The sequence below is a fragment of the Ahaetulla prasina genome, chromosome 1 (genome assembly GCF_028640845.1).
Source record: "Ahaetulla prasina isolate Xishuangbanna chromosome 1, ASM2864084v1, whole genome shotgun sequence".
Classification (NCBI taxonomy): domain Eukaryota; kingdom Metazoa; phylum Chordata; class Lepidosauria; order Squamata; family Colubridae; genus Ahaetulla; species Ahaetulla prasina.
In genome coordinates, this window is record NC_080539.1 from 91,914,384 (window position 1) to 91,930,074 (window position 15,691).

General features: G+C 42.1%; 1 protein-coding gene across 1 annotated transcript in view; it reads right to left on the reverse strand.

Annotated features, from left to right (window-relative positions):
- The window catches only part of IGF2R (insulin like growth factor 2 receptor), a 96,901-nt gene that overhangs the window by 20,726 nt on the left and 60,484 nt on the right, over positions 1-15,691 (reverse strand). Inside the window, exons 28-35 of the mRNA XM_058168333.1 lie at positions 13,895-14,028; positions 11,854-11,951; positions 11,076-11,212; positions 7,186-7,376; positions 6,452-6,578; positions 3,788-3,913; positions 1,804-2,075; positions 1-207 (exon numbers count right to left, since the gene is read on the reverse strand). Coding sequence (XP_058024316.1) covers positions 1-207; positions 1,804-2,075; positions 3,788-3,913; positions 6,452-6,578; positions 7,186-7,376; positions 11,076-11,212; positions 11,854-11,951; positions 13,895-14,028 — 1,292 coding nt within the window. The remainder of the gene's footprint in view (positions 208-1,803; positions 2,076-3,787; positions 3,914-6,451; positions 6,579-7,185; positions 7,377-11,075; positions 11,213-11,853; positions 11,952-13,894; positions 14,029-15,691) is intronic.

Here is a 15,691-nt window from a genome sequence, read left to right on the forward strand (position 1 = left end):
TATAGGAGAGCCATTAAGTGGGATCATGCAGACAGCTGCTCCAGGCGGACAACTGACATCCTTGATGGAATTTAATGGTTGGCAAATATTTATATAGAAATCTGGATTCTGGTCAGAAAAGTCATCAAATATCTCATAAGCACTTGTCCAATGGATTAAAGGGGAAAGATCAATTACTCTGCTGCCATTGGTAACTGAGCAGTCTACCTGTGGGCAGGGGAGAGAAGATTCACATATCAGTAGAAACAACCATTATGATAAGATTATAGATACATATTGGAAAAACATTTCATTTATAAAAATTGGAGGGAAAGAATTTATTACAGTAGGAAGTTAAAAAAAAGAGTTGTCTTGTTTTATTACTGTTACTATCAAGGAACTATAAAGGAGAAAACATCATCAATACTGACAGGGCAGGCTATATATAAACAGAGAGCAAACACTGCTCTTTTCCAACACTGAAGATGTTGCCTATCCAAGTAAGGAAATATCTGCACAAAAGCAACAGAGAGCCAACTTGTAAACGTAACTGCTAAGATTAGCAATAATTTATTTGCAATCTCTCCTTAAACTTTTTAAAATTTCTTCTATTTTTAGCTTTCCCCTTATTTTTTTCTTTTATTATTGTATTAGCTTTTATCTTTTTACAAACTTTTAATAAACTTATCAGAAAGAAATCCAGAATGTTTTGATTGTTAACATTTGTGGATAAATCTGCACCGAGTGAACAAGGGAAAAAAAGAAGAATGTCACCGCTTACTTTCAGCATGGCATAGCAGTAACACTTATATGCCACTGCATAATGCTTTATAGCACTCTCTGAGCAGCTTACAATGCCAGCATATCATTTTACCGATCTTGGAAGGATGGAAAGCTGAGTCAACCTTGAGCCGGTCAAGACTGAATTCCTGGCTGTGGGCAGAGTTAGCCTGCAATACTGCATTCTAACCACTGGGCAACCATGGCATAACCCCCTAGTTTCCTCCCATTCTCTTATTTCCACCATTTATGTTCCAGCATGTCATATAAAAACAGCTCACCTGCCCCTCATCTTCTTCCTTCATCTCCCTTCATCTGTTGCTGATATCCCAGCATATCTCATACCTCTAGACTCCCCATTCTTCCCAACATCTTTCCTTCCTCCCTTCAGCCACCATTGTCCTTGTTTTTTTTCTTACTTCCACTTGCCCAGAATAAAGTAGCCTGATTGTGGAACTAAACAATAACCATATGTGAGTATTTTGGTTTGGACAGGAAGTACACCAAACCAGCTGTGTTATGCCTGGAATGTTCTGCACATACTAATTACAACAGAGAGACTAAATGCAGACATGATGCTATTCAGGGACATTGTTGTGAGATTCTGGCCTCTCTTCTTCAGCCTGACATCTCATAAATGAATTTGTTCTATCTCCTCCTCTTCCTCCTCCTCCAATTACTCTGGCTAAGATGAATTTTAACTGTCTTTCAAAATTACAATGGCTTGCTTCAGTTTTGTTAATCATTAATTGTATTATGTCTGCATTATACTAGAGTTGAGTGCCTTTTTGACAGAGAGTTTTCAAGTGACCTAATTAATAAACACTATACTGCTTTTATTATGCTTAAAAAGACTAGCTTATTCTACTTCAACAACTGCCCTACAAAATAGCACAAATGAGTGTAATAAATCTGTAAATGTATTATGTTGCAACTTCCCACCCATCCCCAAAAACCCTAGAGGATTTAAAAAAAATTAAAATCTTAAATAACACCAGGTCATTTTAGATAAAATTAAGTAGATAAAACAGTCGATTTGCTTACCACTCTTTCTTCTTCACAGGCTAAAACAGTATGCCAAGAGAAAAAATAAGTGCATGTTTTCTCATCAAAAGAAATGAGAACCGGCTGACTGCCAGGCCCAGCATCCAACCTGCACACAAAGGTGAAATAGCTCATGTACTTCAAAGCAGGATCTGCAGGACAGGACTCGCCTTCTTTGTAGACAAGTTTCAAAACTCCATCTTCATAGGTTAATGCTTTGCTTAGTTGTCCAGCATTAATTGATGGCTGATGGCCACCCGTGATGCAAACTCCTATTAACAGAATTAATAGAGCAATTCTAGTGCATTTTTTTCCTTATTTTTTGACAGAAGAAATACAATTAATCAACACAATTAATAGGGAAAATACTACTTTATGAATACATCAAGAAAAATATATGCTTTTACGATTTTGGTTAAAAAGACTACTATTTGTTCTCCAGTGCTGGGATCAAGTTTGGTGTTTGTTTGTTTGTTTTTTTTAATTTATATCCCGCCCTTCTCCGAAGACTCAGGGCAGCTTACACAGTGTTAAGCAATAGTCTTCATCCATTTGTATATTATATACAAAGTCAACTTTTATTGCCCCCAATAATCTGGGTCTTCATTTTACCTACCTTATAAAGCAGGGGTGTCCAAACTTGGTCCCTTTAAGACTTGTGGACTTCAACTCCCAGAGTCCCTCAGCCAGCAAAGCTGGCTGAGGAACTCTGGGAGTTGAAGTCCACAAGTCTTAAAGGGACCAAGTTTGGACACCCCTGTTATAAAGGATGGAAGGCTGAGTCAACCTTGGGCCTGGTGGGACTTGAACTTGCAGTAATTGCAAGCAGCTGTGTTAATAACAGACAGACTTAATCTGCTGAGCCACCAGAGGCTCAGTTGCTCAATGATTCACTGAATAGTCCTAATACAGTTTTGTTCTTTCTTCAATATAAAGTGGGCAATTAAGGCTTACAATGCCCAGCAGGAGGCTATGTAGGTTTCTTAATATCAGATAGATGGGATAGTGTCTCCACCATCATGATATGCAGTGAACATGCACCTTTTCCTTCCACCCAACTTGTATCTCATTCGGTTAACAATATAGCGAGTGGCTGCTTAAATACGGCATAATGGACTTTGGTGCACACTTGTAAAATATAGCATATATATAAAATATATGCACTCCAATAAGCATTTTACTGCTATCCCAGGTAAATTTTGGAAACTAAGAAATCTGAACCGTGTAGCAGGTTTTACAGTTAATCTATTTTTTTTAAAAGTTACAAGTAGATCACAATTAGAGAAAAGTTTGACCAGTGCAAAATTTGATCTGGCATAGTTTATAAACTGATACCACGCCTTTTTTCATGTAAGTCAGCATTCAATTAGTGCAAGGCTGCATATGTGCAGTTGAGGCTCGTGCATGCACAGCCACAGTTGGGGTTTTAGAAGTGAATTGTCTTTTGTGCAAAATTGAGAAAATGAAAGTTCAGTTTGAAGAACTGCAGCAGAATACAGGAGATATCATATATATATATATAATTTGGATGTGGGTTTATCCTTTTTTACTGTTATACAGTATTCCATTAATAAACATTAATGGAATAAACATTACTTTGAGTTTTAAAACTGCCTATTTCCATTGAGCTGGAACCAATTACCCTACTTCCCATAGAAAAATCTGTTTGAATGGTGAATTCAAATAATGTAACCATTTTGTGGGATTCATTAATGCACTAATCAAAACCTACCTGCACAGCTTGTATGAATAGCTGATAAACTGGATATACTGGGAAGGAAGGAAAAGCTTACCCCAGGAAAAGAGCACACATCCTTATCCAGATACTGTCCTACATTTTTATTGAAATGTACTTTACTACATTACTACTGTTATGTCACATATCAGTGATAACATAGGTTTAAGAAAAGAAAGTGTCACGACAATCTCTTTCCATCCTATGAACCTGGGTTCAATATCAGCATTTCAGCAAGTCAAAACTTACCAATGTCTCCACCGCATGAAGTTTTGGGTTCATCACACACACTCAACTGGAGCATTCTCTGGTTCACATAATCAAAGAGAGTGTAGCCAGCCTGTCTCTTTAAAGGATTAAGGTCAAAGAGATGACCTGAAAGAAAACAGAGGAGGGAGGAAAAAAGAAATATTACTATGGAAAACACTTTTTTATTAAAACAATCAAGATGCTGAATAAACTGACTCCAGTAGAAGGACATCAAAAATTAAAAACCAGTATAAAAGTCATTCATTCAGGACTTTTGACATATTATTTATAAAAATAATATAGTATATAATAATACCATATTTTTCAGAGTATAAGACACACCTTTTTCCCCCCTAAAAGGGGGTGAAAATTTCAGTGCGTCTTATACATCGAATGTAGCCCTGCCCGCCCACTGCCCCCACCCTTTGGCCTCTGCCTGCCAGCAATTTACCTCCTTGCAGCAAACAGCAAGAAGAAACAGCTCCTTTCAGCTTCAGCACAGCCTAATTAGCACAAGTTGAGTGGATCGACCTCCCAACTCTCAGCTGTTTTGTGGGGGCCTCTGCTACTTGCTACAAGTAGGTGAACTGCTGGAAGCAGATTTTTTTTTCTTGTGCTAATCAAGCTATGCTTAAAACGAAAATGAAAGTAAAGCAGGCTATTTGCTACAACAAGGCAAAATTGCTGGGAGGCAGAGGCAGAGGCAGATTTGTTTTTCTTGTTTTCCTCACCAAAAAAAATAGGTGCGTCTTATAGTCCAGAGCATCTTATACTCCAAAAAATACGGTATACCCACAGAATTTTAACATGAGCCATAAACCTAAGTTCATATGGTGTGATGGTTTGCATCTCAGTATAACCAAAAGATCCATAGAATGAGACCCAAAGCCTTCCTGTTACTGTGGTCAAACAATAGATAAAAATGTAATATAATAATGGTTACGGCTTTTATTCTGTACCAGTGGATACAGAAGGTCATGATGACAGTTAGGACTGAAATTTCCATCACAAAGCGATCAAGTTTTAAAGCATGATGTCACATGACTGCATCACTTAGTGACAGCAATCCTGGCAGTCCCCAATGCTGCGGTTAAATAAGGACCAGTGGAAAAAGGCAGGAAACAAGGCAAACAGGTCAAGACCTATGATGGGCCAGGTGATACGTATGCAGGTAGGTGGGCATCATGGATGGGCACTAAGGAGTGTGAGTAAGCACTATGGGGTATTAAGTGGGCAGGTGTCAGAAAAAAATGGCAAGAGTGGGAACAACTTGCTATAGTGACTTGCAACCTCTTGAGAGCTTCCCCATTTTTCTTGCTTGTGAGAAAATTACAAATGGTTGTCACATAGCCCAGGGGTATCAAACTCGCATTGTCATGGAGGCATCATGCGACGTATCGGGATTTTTTCCCTGTTCACTAAACCGGGCGTGCGCGCGGCCAGAGCAACACATCCAAGCTGCGAGTTTGACGGCCCTGACATAGCTGCAGGATGCTCCAAATGTTGCAATTATGAATGACAGTATTGCCCTTTTCTTCTATGCAAGCTTCCTTTGAAATTTTATGGTGTGCATATTTTCCTGCAATCACATACAATAGCAAATATTTCCAAGGTTTTTTTTAAAAAAAGTGAGAAAGAGATATATATCAATGGACATTTAAATGTGTAATTGCTAGAACTCCGATCCCTTTGCTTCACTCTGAGACAGCAGCAGCTGTAATGCTGTGCAATTAGCTTCAAGGAAGTACTTTAATTTATAAAGCACACATCTGAAGATTTTGCACAGCTGTAATCAATTCATTACTTGGAGAAAAAAATGACTTGGAAAAAAAATACCATTACCATAAAAGGAATTCTTATTTATGGGAAATGTGGAACATTCATCTCAACCAAGTTAAAAGGAAAAGGTTTCAATATATATAAAAAAATAATAAGGCAGTAATCCACTTCATTAATTAATGTTTATTGTTGTCATTAATCAGTCAAACACTAGTTCTAAATATTCTCAGCTAAAAACTACAGAATAAAATATATAGGGAAAGGAAAGCAGCATTTACCAAATATGGAGAGAAAGTGGAACTAAGAAATACCAAGAGGCGTATGGATATGGAGATAGAGGGCAACTTCCTTGCTGGTAAAAATGAGAAATATGGGAATTATGCTAACAGAATTACAGGATAGAAAAAAGTATATTTTTTCTAGATGGGAAGGTAGTTTTAAACGGTCTAGTTTTATGAAAAAACACTTCCTTCCTTTTGGATTTCTTAACCTTTTGTCCATCTTTGTCAATGAATGTTGTCAGAGCTTTCTATGGATCTCAATGAACCTCTCCCAAATTTATTAATGCTACCAACATGCAATATGCCAAAGAGAAAACAAACCAATTCACTAGATTCACTAACTATCTGTTCTATCTTTGGCTGTAGCAACTGCAACCAAACACTTTTGGTACTTAGTGATCAGGTTTTTGTGTCACTATATGGGAATTCCTTCAGGACAAATTGCTTCATTTCAGTTAACATTTGAAAAAACATTTGAGGATTTTTTAGCATGAACTGCTTGTTCCATACCCTGAGACTTTCTATTGCATTAAATGTCAACTCTAGTCCTCTTTTCTACTTACTTGTTACATTTAGTCAACCCGCATTTAGAAAAAAATATTACCTGTACGAGGGTTAGACACAGTGCAATTATTGTGCATATTGCTTTTCAGAGGACATGCAGCAGCTGTATACCACATAAAATTATATTCACAATCCATATGGGCTGTTATCAATTCTGGATTGGAATTCTGGCAGATAAAAAAAGGAGAATATGAGTACATGCAAAGCTGATACACAATGGTTTTCTCAGTATTCAAGAAACAACTTTTCCACTTAGAAAAATAATGAAAACATGGCAAGCTGGGATCAGTTCATCTTTTTTTAGCGGTCACATAAAAATTGTGACTAATATTGATTAACTGGATAATACTAACGAATTTACATTTTAAGACAGGTATGGAGATGATCTCCACATACAGATATTATTACATCTGTATAACCAACGGTCAGGATTTTTGGAAGCACTGGTCTAAATTTCTGGAAGATACCAGTTTGCCTATTATTACTTATAAGAGTTTTATGAAGCAGAAAACTTCACTTTGTTTTTTTTTGTTGTTGTTGTTGTTTTTTTACAATCAATACTGGTTATCTGCTATCTTGCTACCATACCCAAACAGCTGTAGCTAAATAACTGCTTCCTCCTAAGAAATGAAAAGATGAATTTTATTCCATGTAGAGGCAAATTTATGAAAATGAGATCCCAATAAGAATTAGGATTCTAATTCTATGACCATTATTTTCATAGGAGCCTATGAAATGTTTTCATCAAGCCCTCAATAAATGAAACATACTTACATCTTTCTTTTCATCACATTTGAAATGGATGATTGCAGATTTGTTCCGGATATGGTCTTCACACTTCTCACCATTTATATATTTAAGAACAAAAATACCATTTTCCCATCTCAGCCCCTCAGCCACTTCACCTAAGCTTATATACTTAGAACCATTCATTAGGCAGGCTGCAGCATCTGGGGGACAAAAATCTAAATATGGAACAAAACAGAACAAAAACAACCCAGTAAGAAAACCAAAGTAATTTAGTATGGATAAATATACACACAGAAAGGGTACATTAAGGAAATAGCATTCTTTTAAAAAAAAATCTAGATCTGGCAAAAAAATAAAGGTAACTTCAAAATGAGACAATCCTTTTTATAGATAAGATGTTATACAGATGAAGTCATTGCTCAGAGACTGTTTGCAATTACGGAGAACCCTTCAAAATCTACTTATGACCTGGTTCCATTGCAGCATCCTGGTGGTCATTTGCTGTTACAACCAACTGCAGGGAAACTGTAGCAGTCCCCATCCACCCACCCATCTCCCTGGCTTGCACAATTCATCACATGTGAATGGTAAGTAGTTGAGTAGCCAATAAATTTAAACAAAGTTATGTCTTTTCTAGAATCTTCATGGCTACTGTACCAAATACTATATGATGTATTTCTTGACTGCTTGTTCCTTGCCTGTTGATGGCTGAACCTAAAAGCAGAAGTTATCCACCACATCAGTATCTTTATTACTAATTTTAAAGCTAGTTGTTCTATTTGTTAGCATTTAATGTTCTATCTCGTCCGGCCCCTTGGTTCTCTGAGGGGCTGAGGGAGATGAAACGCCGGAGAAGACGCCTAGAGAGCACCTGGAGGTCCAGTCGTTCCGAAGCTGATCGGACACTAGTTAGGTCCTATTCTAGGACCTACCTGGTGGCAATGAGGGAGGCGAGGCGTTCCTACGCCTCCACTCTCATTGCGTCGGCAGATAACTGCCCGGCCGCCCTGTTTCGGGTGACCCGCTCCCTCCTTCATCAGGAGGTGCGGGATGACCCTTTGCAGGGACGTGCCGAGGAGTTTAGTGGTTATCTATACGATAAAATCGCTCAGCTCCAGGACGGTCTGGACCGAAATTGGGATGATCCAAGCGAGGGAGAGGAGACACGTCTTGTTGAGCCGGTTTGGGATGAGTTTGACCCTGTGGCTCCCGAGGACGTGGACAGGTTGTTGGGAGGCTCCACGCCACAACATGTTTACTGGACCCGTGTCCTTCCTGGCTGGTACTGGCCACCCAGGAGGTGACACGAGGCTGGCTCCAGAGGATTATCAACGCTTCTTTGTTGGAAGGGGTTTTCCCTGCCGCCTTGAAAGAGGCGGTGGTGAGACCCCTCCTCAAGAAGCCCTCCCTGGACCCAGCTATTTTGGGTAACTATCGTCCAGTCTCCAAACCTCGCTTTCTTGCGAAGGTTGTAGAAATGCTGTGGCGTGACAGCTACCCCAATACCTGGATGAAGCCGTCTATCTAGACCCGTTCCAGTCCGGCTTTCGACCCGGATACAGCACGGAGACAGCTTTGGTCGCATTGGTGGATGATCTCTGGCGGGCCAGGGACAGGGGGTACTCCTCTGCCCTGGTCCTATTAGATCTCTCAGCGGCTTTTGATACCATCGACCATGGTATCTTGCTGCGCCAGTTGGGGGGACTGGGAGTGGGAGGCACCGTGTATCGGTGGTTCTCCTCCTATCTCTCCGACCGGTCGCAGACGGTGTTGACAGGGGGACAGAGGTCGGCCGCGAGGTGCCTCACTTGTGGGGTCCCGCAGGGGTCGATTCTCTCGCCCCTGCTGTTCAACATCTATATGAAGCCGTTGGGTGAGATCATCAGTGGCTTCGGGGTGAGATACCAACAGTACGCTGATGACACCCAGCTGTACTTTTCCACCCCGGGCCACCCCAATGAAGTTGTTGAAGTGCTGTCCCGGTGTTTGGAAGCCGTACGGGTCTGGATGGGGAGAAACAGGCTCAAGCTTAATCCCTCCAAGACGGAGTGGCTGTGGATGCTGGCATCCCGATTCAGTCAACTGCAGCCGCGGTTGACTGTTGGAGGCGAGTTATTGGCCCCAAAGGATAGGGTGCGCAACTTAGGTGTCCTCCTGGATGATCGGCTGTCGTTTGAAGATCATTTGACGGCCGTCTCCAGGAGGGCCTTCCACCAGGTCCGCCTGGTTCGGCAGTTGCGCCCCTTCCTTGATCGGGATGCCTTGTGCACAGTCACTCACGCGCTCGTTACCTCTCGCTTGGATTATTGTAATGCTCTCTACATGGGGCTCCCCTTGAAGTGCACTCGGAGGCTTCAGTTAGTCCAGAATGCAGCTGCGCGGGTGATAGAGGGGGGTTCGCCTAGCTCCCACGTAACACCGCTCCTGCACAGACTGCACTGGCTACCTCTGGCCTTCCCAGTGCACTTTAAGGTGTTGGTTATGACCTTTAAAGCGCTCCATGGCTTAGGGCCTGGGTACTTACGGCACCACCTGCTGTTACCATATGCCTCCCACCGTCCCCTACGCTCTCACAGAGGGACTTCTCAGGGTGCCGTCCGCCAAACAATGTCGGCTGGCGGCCCCCAGAGGAAGGGCCTTCTCTGTGGGGGCTCCCACACTTTGGAACGAGCTGTCCCCAGGCTTACGTCAAATACCTGACCTTCGGACTTTCCGCCGCGAACTGAAGACATACCTTTTTATTCGCGCGGGGCTGGCTTAAATTTTAAATTTTAAATTACATAAATTTTATCGATTTTAGATTTTCTACTAATTTTAAATGGGGTTTGGTTTTATAAATTTTAAAGTTCTAGGCTATTATAATAAGTTTTTTAACTCGTATTTTAAATTGTATATTGTGGTGTTTGTATTTTATTGTTGCCTGTACACCGCCCTGAGTCCTTCGGGAGAAGGGCGGTATAAAAATCAAATAAAATAAATAAATAAATAAATATCTTTATGTTTAATTTAATCAATTTTTTCTCTTTGCTTTTTAACTTTTATTACTAGAGCTTACAAATCCTTTGCATTTTCAGTTATCAAGGCAATGTCATCAGCATACTGCAAGCTAGTGATGTTTCTTCATTCAGTTTTAAAACCATGTTCTTCTTTTTCCATTCCAACTTCCCTTAATACATATTCGGGATACAGGTAAATCCTCAAGTTACACTAGTAATTTGGACCAGAATTTAGATCGCTAAGTCATAAAATGCAATGTCACATGACTACATCAAATAGCAACAGCAATGTCCTCCTACGCCCTACACTCCCCGCCCCCCATTGGCATCATTAGCCAAGGACTCACCATATCCAAACCATTCTAGGCTTGGTCCCACCCAGTCCTAAGCCTCAATTTTTCCAAGGTAAGGGAATGACTTCCCTTCAACCATTTCTCCCATCTTTGCCCTTCTGGCTTCCCTGCATTCTGCCTTGTGGTTCAGCAAAGAGCCCCAGAGCCACTCAACTCAGGGGCTTCTTGGGGCGTCACGGCTCTGGGAGCATCAGCTGCCCCAGCAACTGGCACAAAGATGTCGCCATCGGAGAAAGCTGCAGCCATCCCATCCCAGTCTCAGCTCCCCCAGTTAAGTCCTAGCTTGACCCAATAGCGTGGCACCAAGCTTACAGTCTGCTGGCTATTGTTTCATTGTCCAGATTTGTATAACTGATAATGAAATTTAATTCATTTACACAGATGGGAATTTACCAACAGATAGATGGCAAATCAGGCATAAAAGGCTAGATTTAACTTGAGCAAAATGACTCACCACAAAGATACTGAATTATTTTGTTCAGAATCTGGTGGCACATACAAAATTTTCTCCAAAACCTCCTATAAAACGTCTGAGTAAATAGCATACACTTCTCCGAATACTTACCACCTCCCACATGAGGTACTAACGATCTACAAACATTGATGTAGTATTTCTGTGAAGAGCTAGCCTTTGAAATAGCCTCCCAGTTTTTCTTTTGTTGGGTCAGAGGAGAGAGATCATAGGAATTGCCAGCACTATCTCTACAAAACAAGAAAAAAAATTTAATGAACAGAGTAAATATATTCAAGATATAAGGTAAAGGTAAAGGTTCCCCTCGCACATACGTGCTAGTCGTTGCTGATTCTAGGGGGCGGTGCTCATCTCCGTTTCAAAGCCAAAGAGCCAGCGCTTTCCAAAGACGTCTCTGTGGTCATGTGGCCGCCATGACTCAACACCAAAGGCGCACGGAACGCTGTTACTTTCCCACCAAAGGTGGTCCCTATTTTTTCTACTTGCATTTTTACGTGCTTTCGAAACTGCTAGGTTGGCAGAAGCTGGGACAAGTAATGGGAGCTCACCCCATTACACAGCACTAGGGATTCGAACCGCTGAACTACCGATCTTTTGATCGACAAGCTCAGCGTCTTAGCCACTAAGCCACCACATCCCTTTTTTCAACATTACTACTTTAATTAATTCCTCTTTTGTTTGAGTTAGACCACACAATTTTACCTCGACAGCACTCAAATGCTGCTCATGTACAAGTAATGCTACAGGTACAGAAGAGGAAAACTTATATTCTCAGAACGTCACAGCAAATCTTATTTCTGGTATGGATTAAGCAATAGTAGATCAATAAAACAGAAAATCCTAAAAACACTCTGGGGGAAAGACAACTTACTTATAGGAGCATTCAACAGATTTGGCAGGTGGGCAGGCAAAAGGAGTGTGCCATTCAAACATATAGGTGCAATCCTCGGTTTCCTTCAGAAATACTGGCTATGAAAACAGAAGGGGAAAAAAAACTGTTGCATGTTCTAGACCACATCAGCATCAAAGCTAAAAATATTAAATCATGGATGGACATTTGGAAATGGATCCTCAAGCTCTTTTGCACAAGGGAGTAATTCCAAGACTGAAGTCCATTGGAATGGAAGAAAGGAGGCAAGGCCAGAAATGTGGGCTGTACTCTTCCCACTGTAAACATAGAAAGTCTTAGCAATCTATCATCAAACAAACCAATCTTTTTTTTTATTAAAAAGTTTTACCACAGTTTTAACAAATAATTATCCTCTCCTCCCTCCACCTCCCCCACTTTCACCCAACCCCCCACCCCGCCCCGACTTCCCAGAGCAAATACAGGGTATAGCATTTACCAATCATAAGCTAAAATACGCTAATTATTCATAAACTCCCATCCCTCCCCTAGAACCATAACTCCCTTATTTCATATAAAAAAAAGATTAAAAAAAAGAAATAACTGTATACAAATACAATTATTACTTTGTAGTCATTCATATGCTATTTGATACTTTTTAGTCTGATATTTGTTTTGAATATATTCTATCCATCTTTTCCGTTCCACTTTCTGAACAAACCAATCCTTTGATAGAGCCTCTGTTCTGACCCATCTCCCCAAACATGACAAACCCTCTGAAGTTAACTCAACAGGTTCCTTTATTAGGAACCAGCAGCCCCGGCAAATAGTTTCTCTCTCAATGCAGGCTAATAAGTTTGTCCAGCTGGAAGATGAATCATTGTCTGCCACATCTATTCATCTCTGCCCCCTGCCTTTTATCCCCAGAGCTAGGGTGGGGCTTCGCTAGCAGTGGTGGCTCTTCCTTCCCAAGAATCGGGCTACAGATTTCCACTACTTTCCTCTTCTCTGCCTTCTGTGTGTCTGTGTGACAGGCACTGGACCCAGTTTTTCCTCCTCTTCCTCATCAGCCACCTCCAGACCTGAGGGCTGACAGACACCTCTGCCTCTGCCTGCCTGCCTGCCTCTCTCTCTCTCTCTCACTCTCTGCCAGCTCCATTCCCTCTTCCCCCTTGGAACTCTCAGGTTGCCTTGATGCTGGTGCCCTGACTCCCACTCCTCCTCCTCTGATTTGGTTGCTGGAGGGGCCAGTGGCTGACAGGCCACAACAGCCTCTTCCTTTAAACCAGGCATGCCTAACGTTTCGCCTTGCCTGAGACGCATTAAGAGGAATTAAATTGGAATTAAATTAATTTATATACAAACACACATAAGGGTAAAAGTTTATTATCTTGTGGGGCTGCATTGCTAGCTGTCCAGGGCCACATGTGACCCCAGAAGGACTGCAAGTTGGAGATGCCTGCTTTAAGCTATTGCAATGTCAACATTTTTTTTTTATTTCCATGCCATTTATCAGGCTTGCTTCAATCAAAGAATCAGAACATATATAAACAAGTGACAGCCACTGCAGCACAAAATTAATGAAAAAGAAACGACAGTGACATGGCAACAATTTATATATATATTTTATGTCCTTCAAGCAGGGTGATTCTTTAAAAGAAGCACTGCACAGGACAAAGCAATGGATAGGGTTAGGGTTAGGCCTGGACAAAAGCTACATATAATTTTCTTTAAACTTAATTAAAATTAAAATTAAATTAATTAAATGGTGAAATTACATATATTTAATATTTTCCCTTCTGATACAATGCAAAAAAGGCATTGCCCTCAATCATTAGCAGCTTCATTTGCATCTGAGGACTCAGTATCTACCTTTGTCCTTAATAAGCATGTTATCTAACAGGCAGCTATCGGGATAATGCAACTCTAATCTCTCACTGCATTTAATTTTTGTATAGTTGTTCTATACAGATCTTCTTGAGCTTCTTTTTCTTTCCAAGTTCAGACAACTTCCAAGCCACATTTAATTATCCTGGAACAGACTACAGTCCCCAAGGCTCCTTACCTGCAAATTAGGATTAGGATCACAGTAGAAAAATATGGCTGTTGATCTCTTATACACATTGTGACATGTGTCCCCACCAGTGTAGTTTATCTTAAGTAATCCATTTTCATATGTCAGTTTTTCAGTCCGCAAACCTAGTTACAGAAATGTAAATGGCAAAATATTTATTTATTTATTTATTTTATTTATTTATAATTTAATTTCTATACCGCCCTTCTCCCGAAGGACTCAGGGCGGTTTACAGCATTATTAAAAACCAACACAGAGTACAAACAACAAATTTAAAAGCAGAATTAAAACCAAATATTTAATAGGCCAAATCAAACTAAAACGGTCATAGACCGACATAAAACCCATTAAAAATTTCGATTTAAAATTTCGCTTAGGCCAGTCCCGCACGATAAAATAAGGTCTTAAGTTCACGTTAGAAGGTTCGGAGGTCAGGGAGTTGGCGCAACCCCTGAGGCAGCTCATTCCAAAGGGCCGGTGCCGCCAAAGGGCCGGTGCCTCCCCCTGGGGGCCGCCAACCAACATTGTTTGGTCGACGGCACCCTGAGAAGGCCCATCCTGTGGGAGCGCACAGGTCGATGGGAGGCTATCGGTGGCAGAAGGCGGTCTCTTAAATAGCCCGGTCCTAAGCCATGGAGCGCTTTAAAAGTGATAACCAGCACCTTGAATTGCACCCGGAAGGCTACCGGCAGCCAGTGCAGGCCGCGCAAGATAGGTGTTATATGGGAGCAATGAGGTGCTCCCTCTATCACCCGCGCAGCTGCATTCTGGACTAGCTGGAGCCTCCTGGTGCTCTTCAAGGGGAGCCCCATGTAGAGAGCATTGCAATAGTCCAGACGGGAAGTGACGAGGGCGTGAGTGACTGTGCGTAAGGAGTCCCGGTCTAGGAAGGGACGCAACTGGCGAATCAGGCGAACCTGATAAAATGCTCCCCTGGCGACGGCCGTCAGATGTTCCTCTAAGGACAGCCGATCGTCCAAGAGAACGCCCAAGTTGCGCACCCTCCCCCTGGGGGCCAGTAATTCACCCCCAACAGTCAGCGATGGCGTAAACTGACTGTACCGGGACGCCGGCACCCACAGCCACTCTGTCTTGGAGGGGTTGAGCTGGAGCCTGTTCTTCCCCATCCAGACCCGCACGGCTTTAAGACACCGGGCCATCACCTTGACGGCTTCGTTGGGGATGTACAGCTGAGTATCATCAGCGTACAGATGGTACTCCACCCCGAAACCACAGATAACCTCACCCAGCGGCTTCATATAGATGTTGAACAGGAGAGGCAAGAGAACCGACCCCTGTGGCACCCCACAAGTGAGGCGCCTCGAGATCGATCTCTGCCCCCCTGCCTACACCGTCTGCGAACGGTCAGAGAGATAGTAGGAGAACCACCGATAAACGGTGCCCCCCACCCCCAATCCCTCCAACCGTCGCAGCAGGATACCATGGTCGATGGTATCAAAAGCCGCTGAGAGATCTAAAAGGACCAGGACAGAGGAACACCCCCTGTCCTGAGCCCTCCAGAGATCATCCACCAACACGACCAAAGCCGTCTCCGTGCTGTACCCAGGTCTGAAGCCGGACTGGAACGGTTCTAGATAGACAGTTTCCTCCAGGTATTGGGGAAGCTGATATGCCACCACACTCTCAACAACCTTCGCCAAAAAGCGAAGGTTGGAGACTGGACGATAGTTTGCCAATATAGCTGGGTCCAGGGAAGGCTTCTTGAGGAGGGGCCTCACCACCGCCTCTTTTAAGGCGGTGGGGAAAATGCCCCCCAACAAAGAAGCG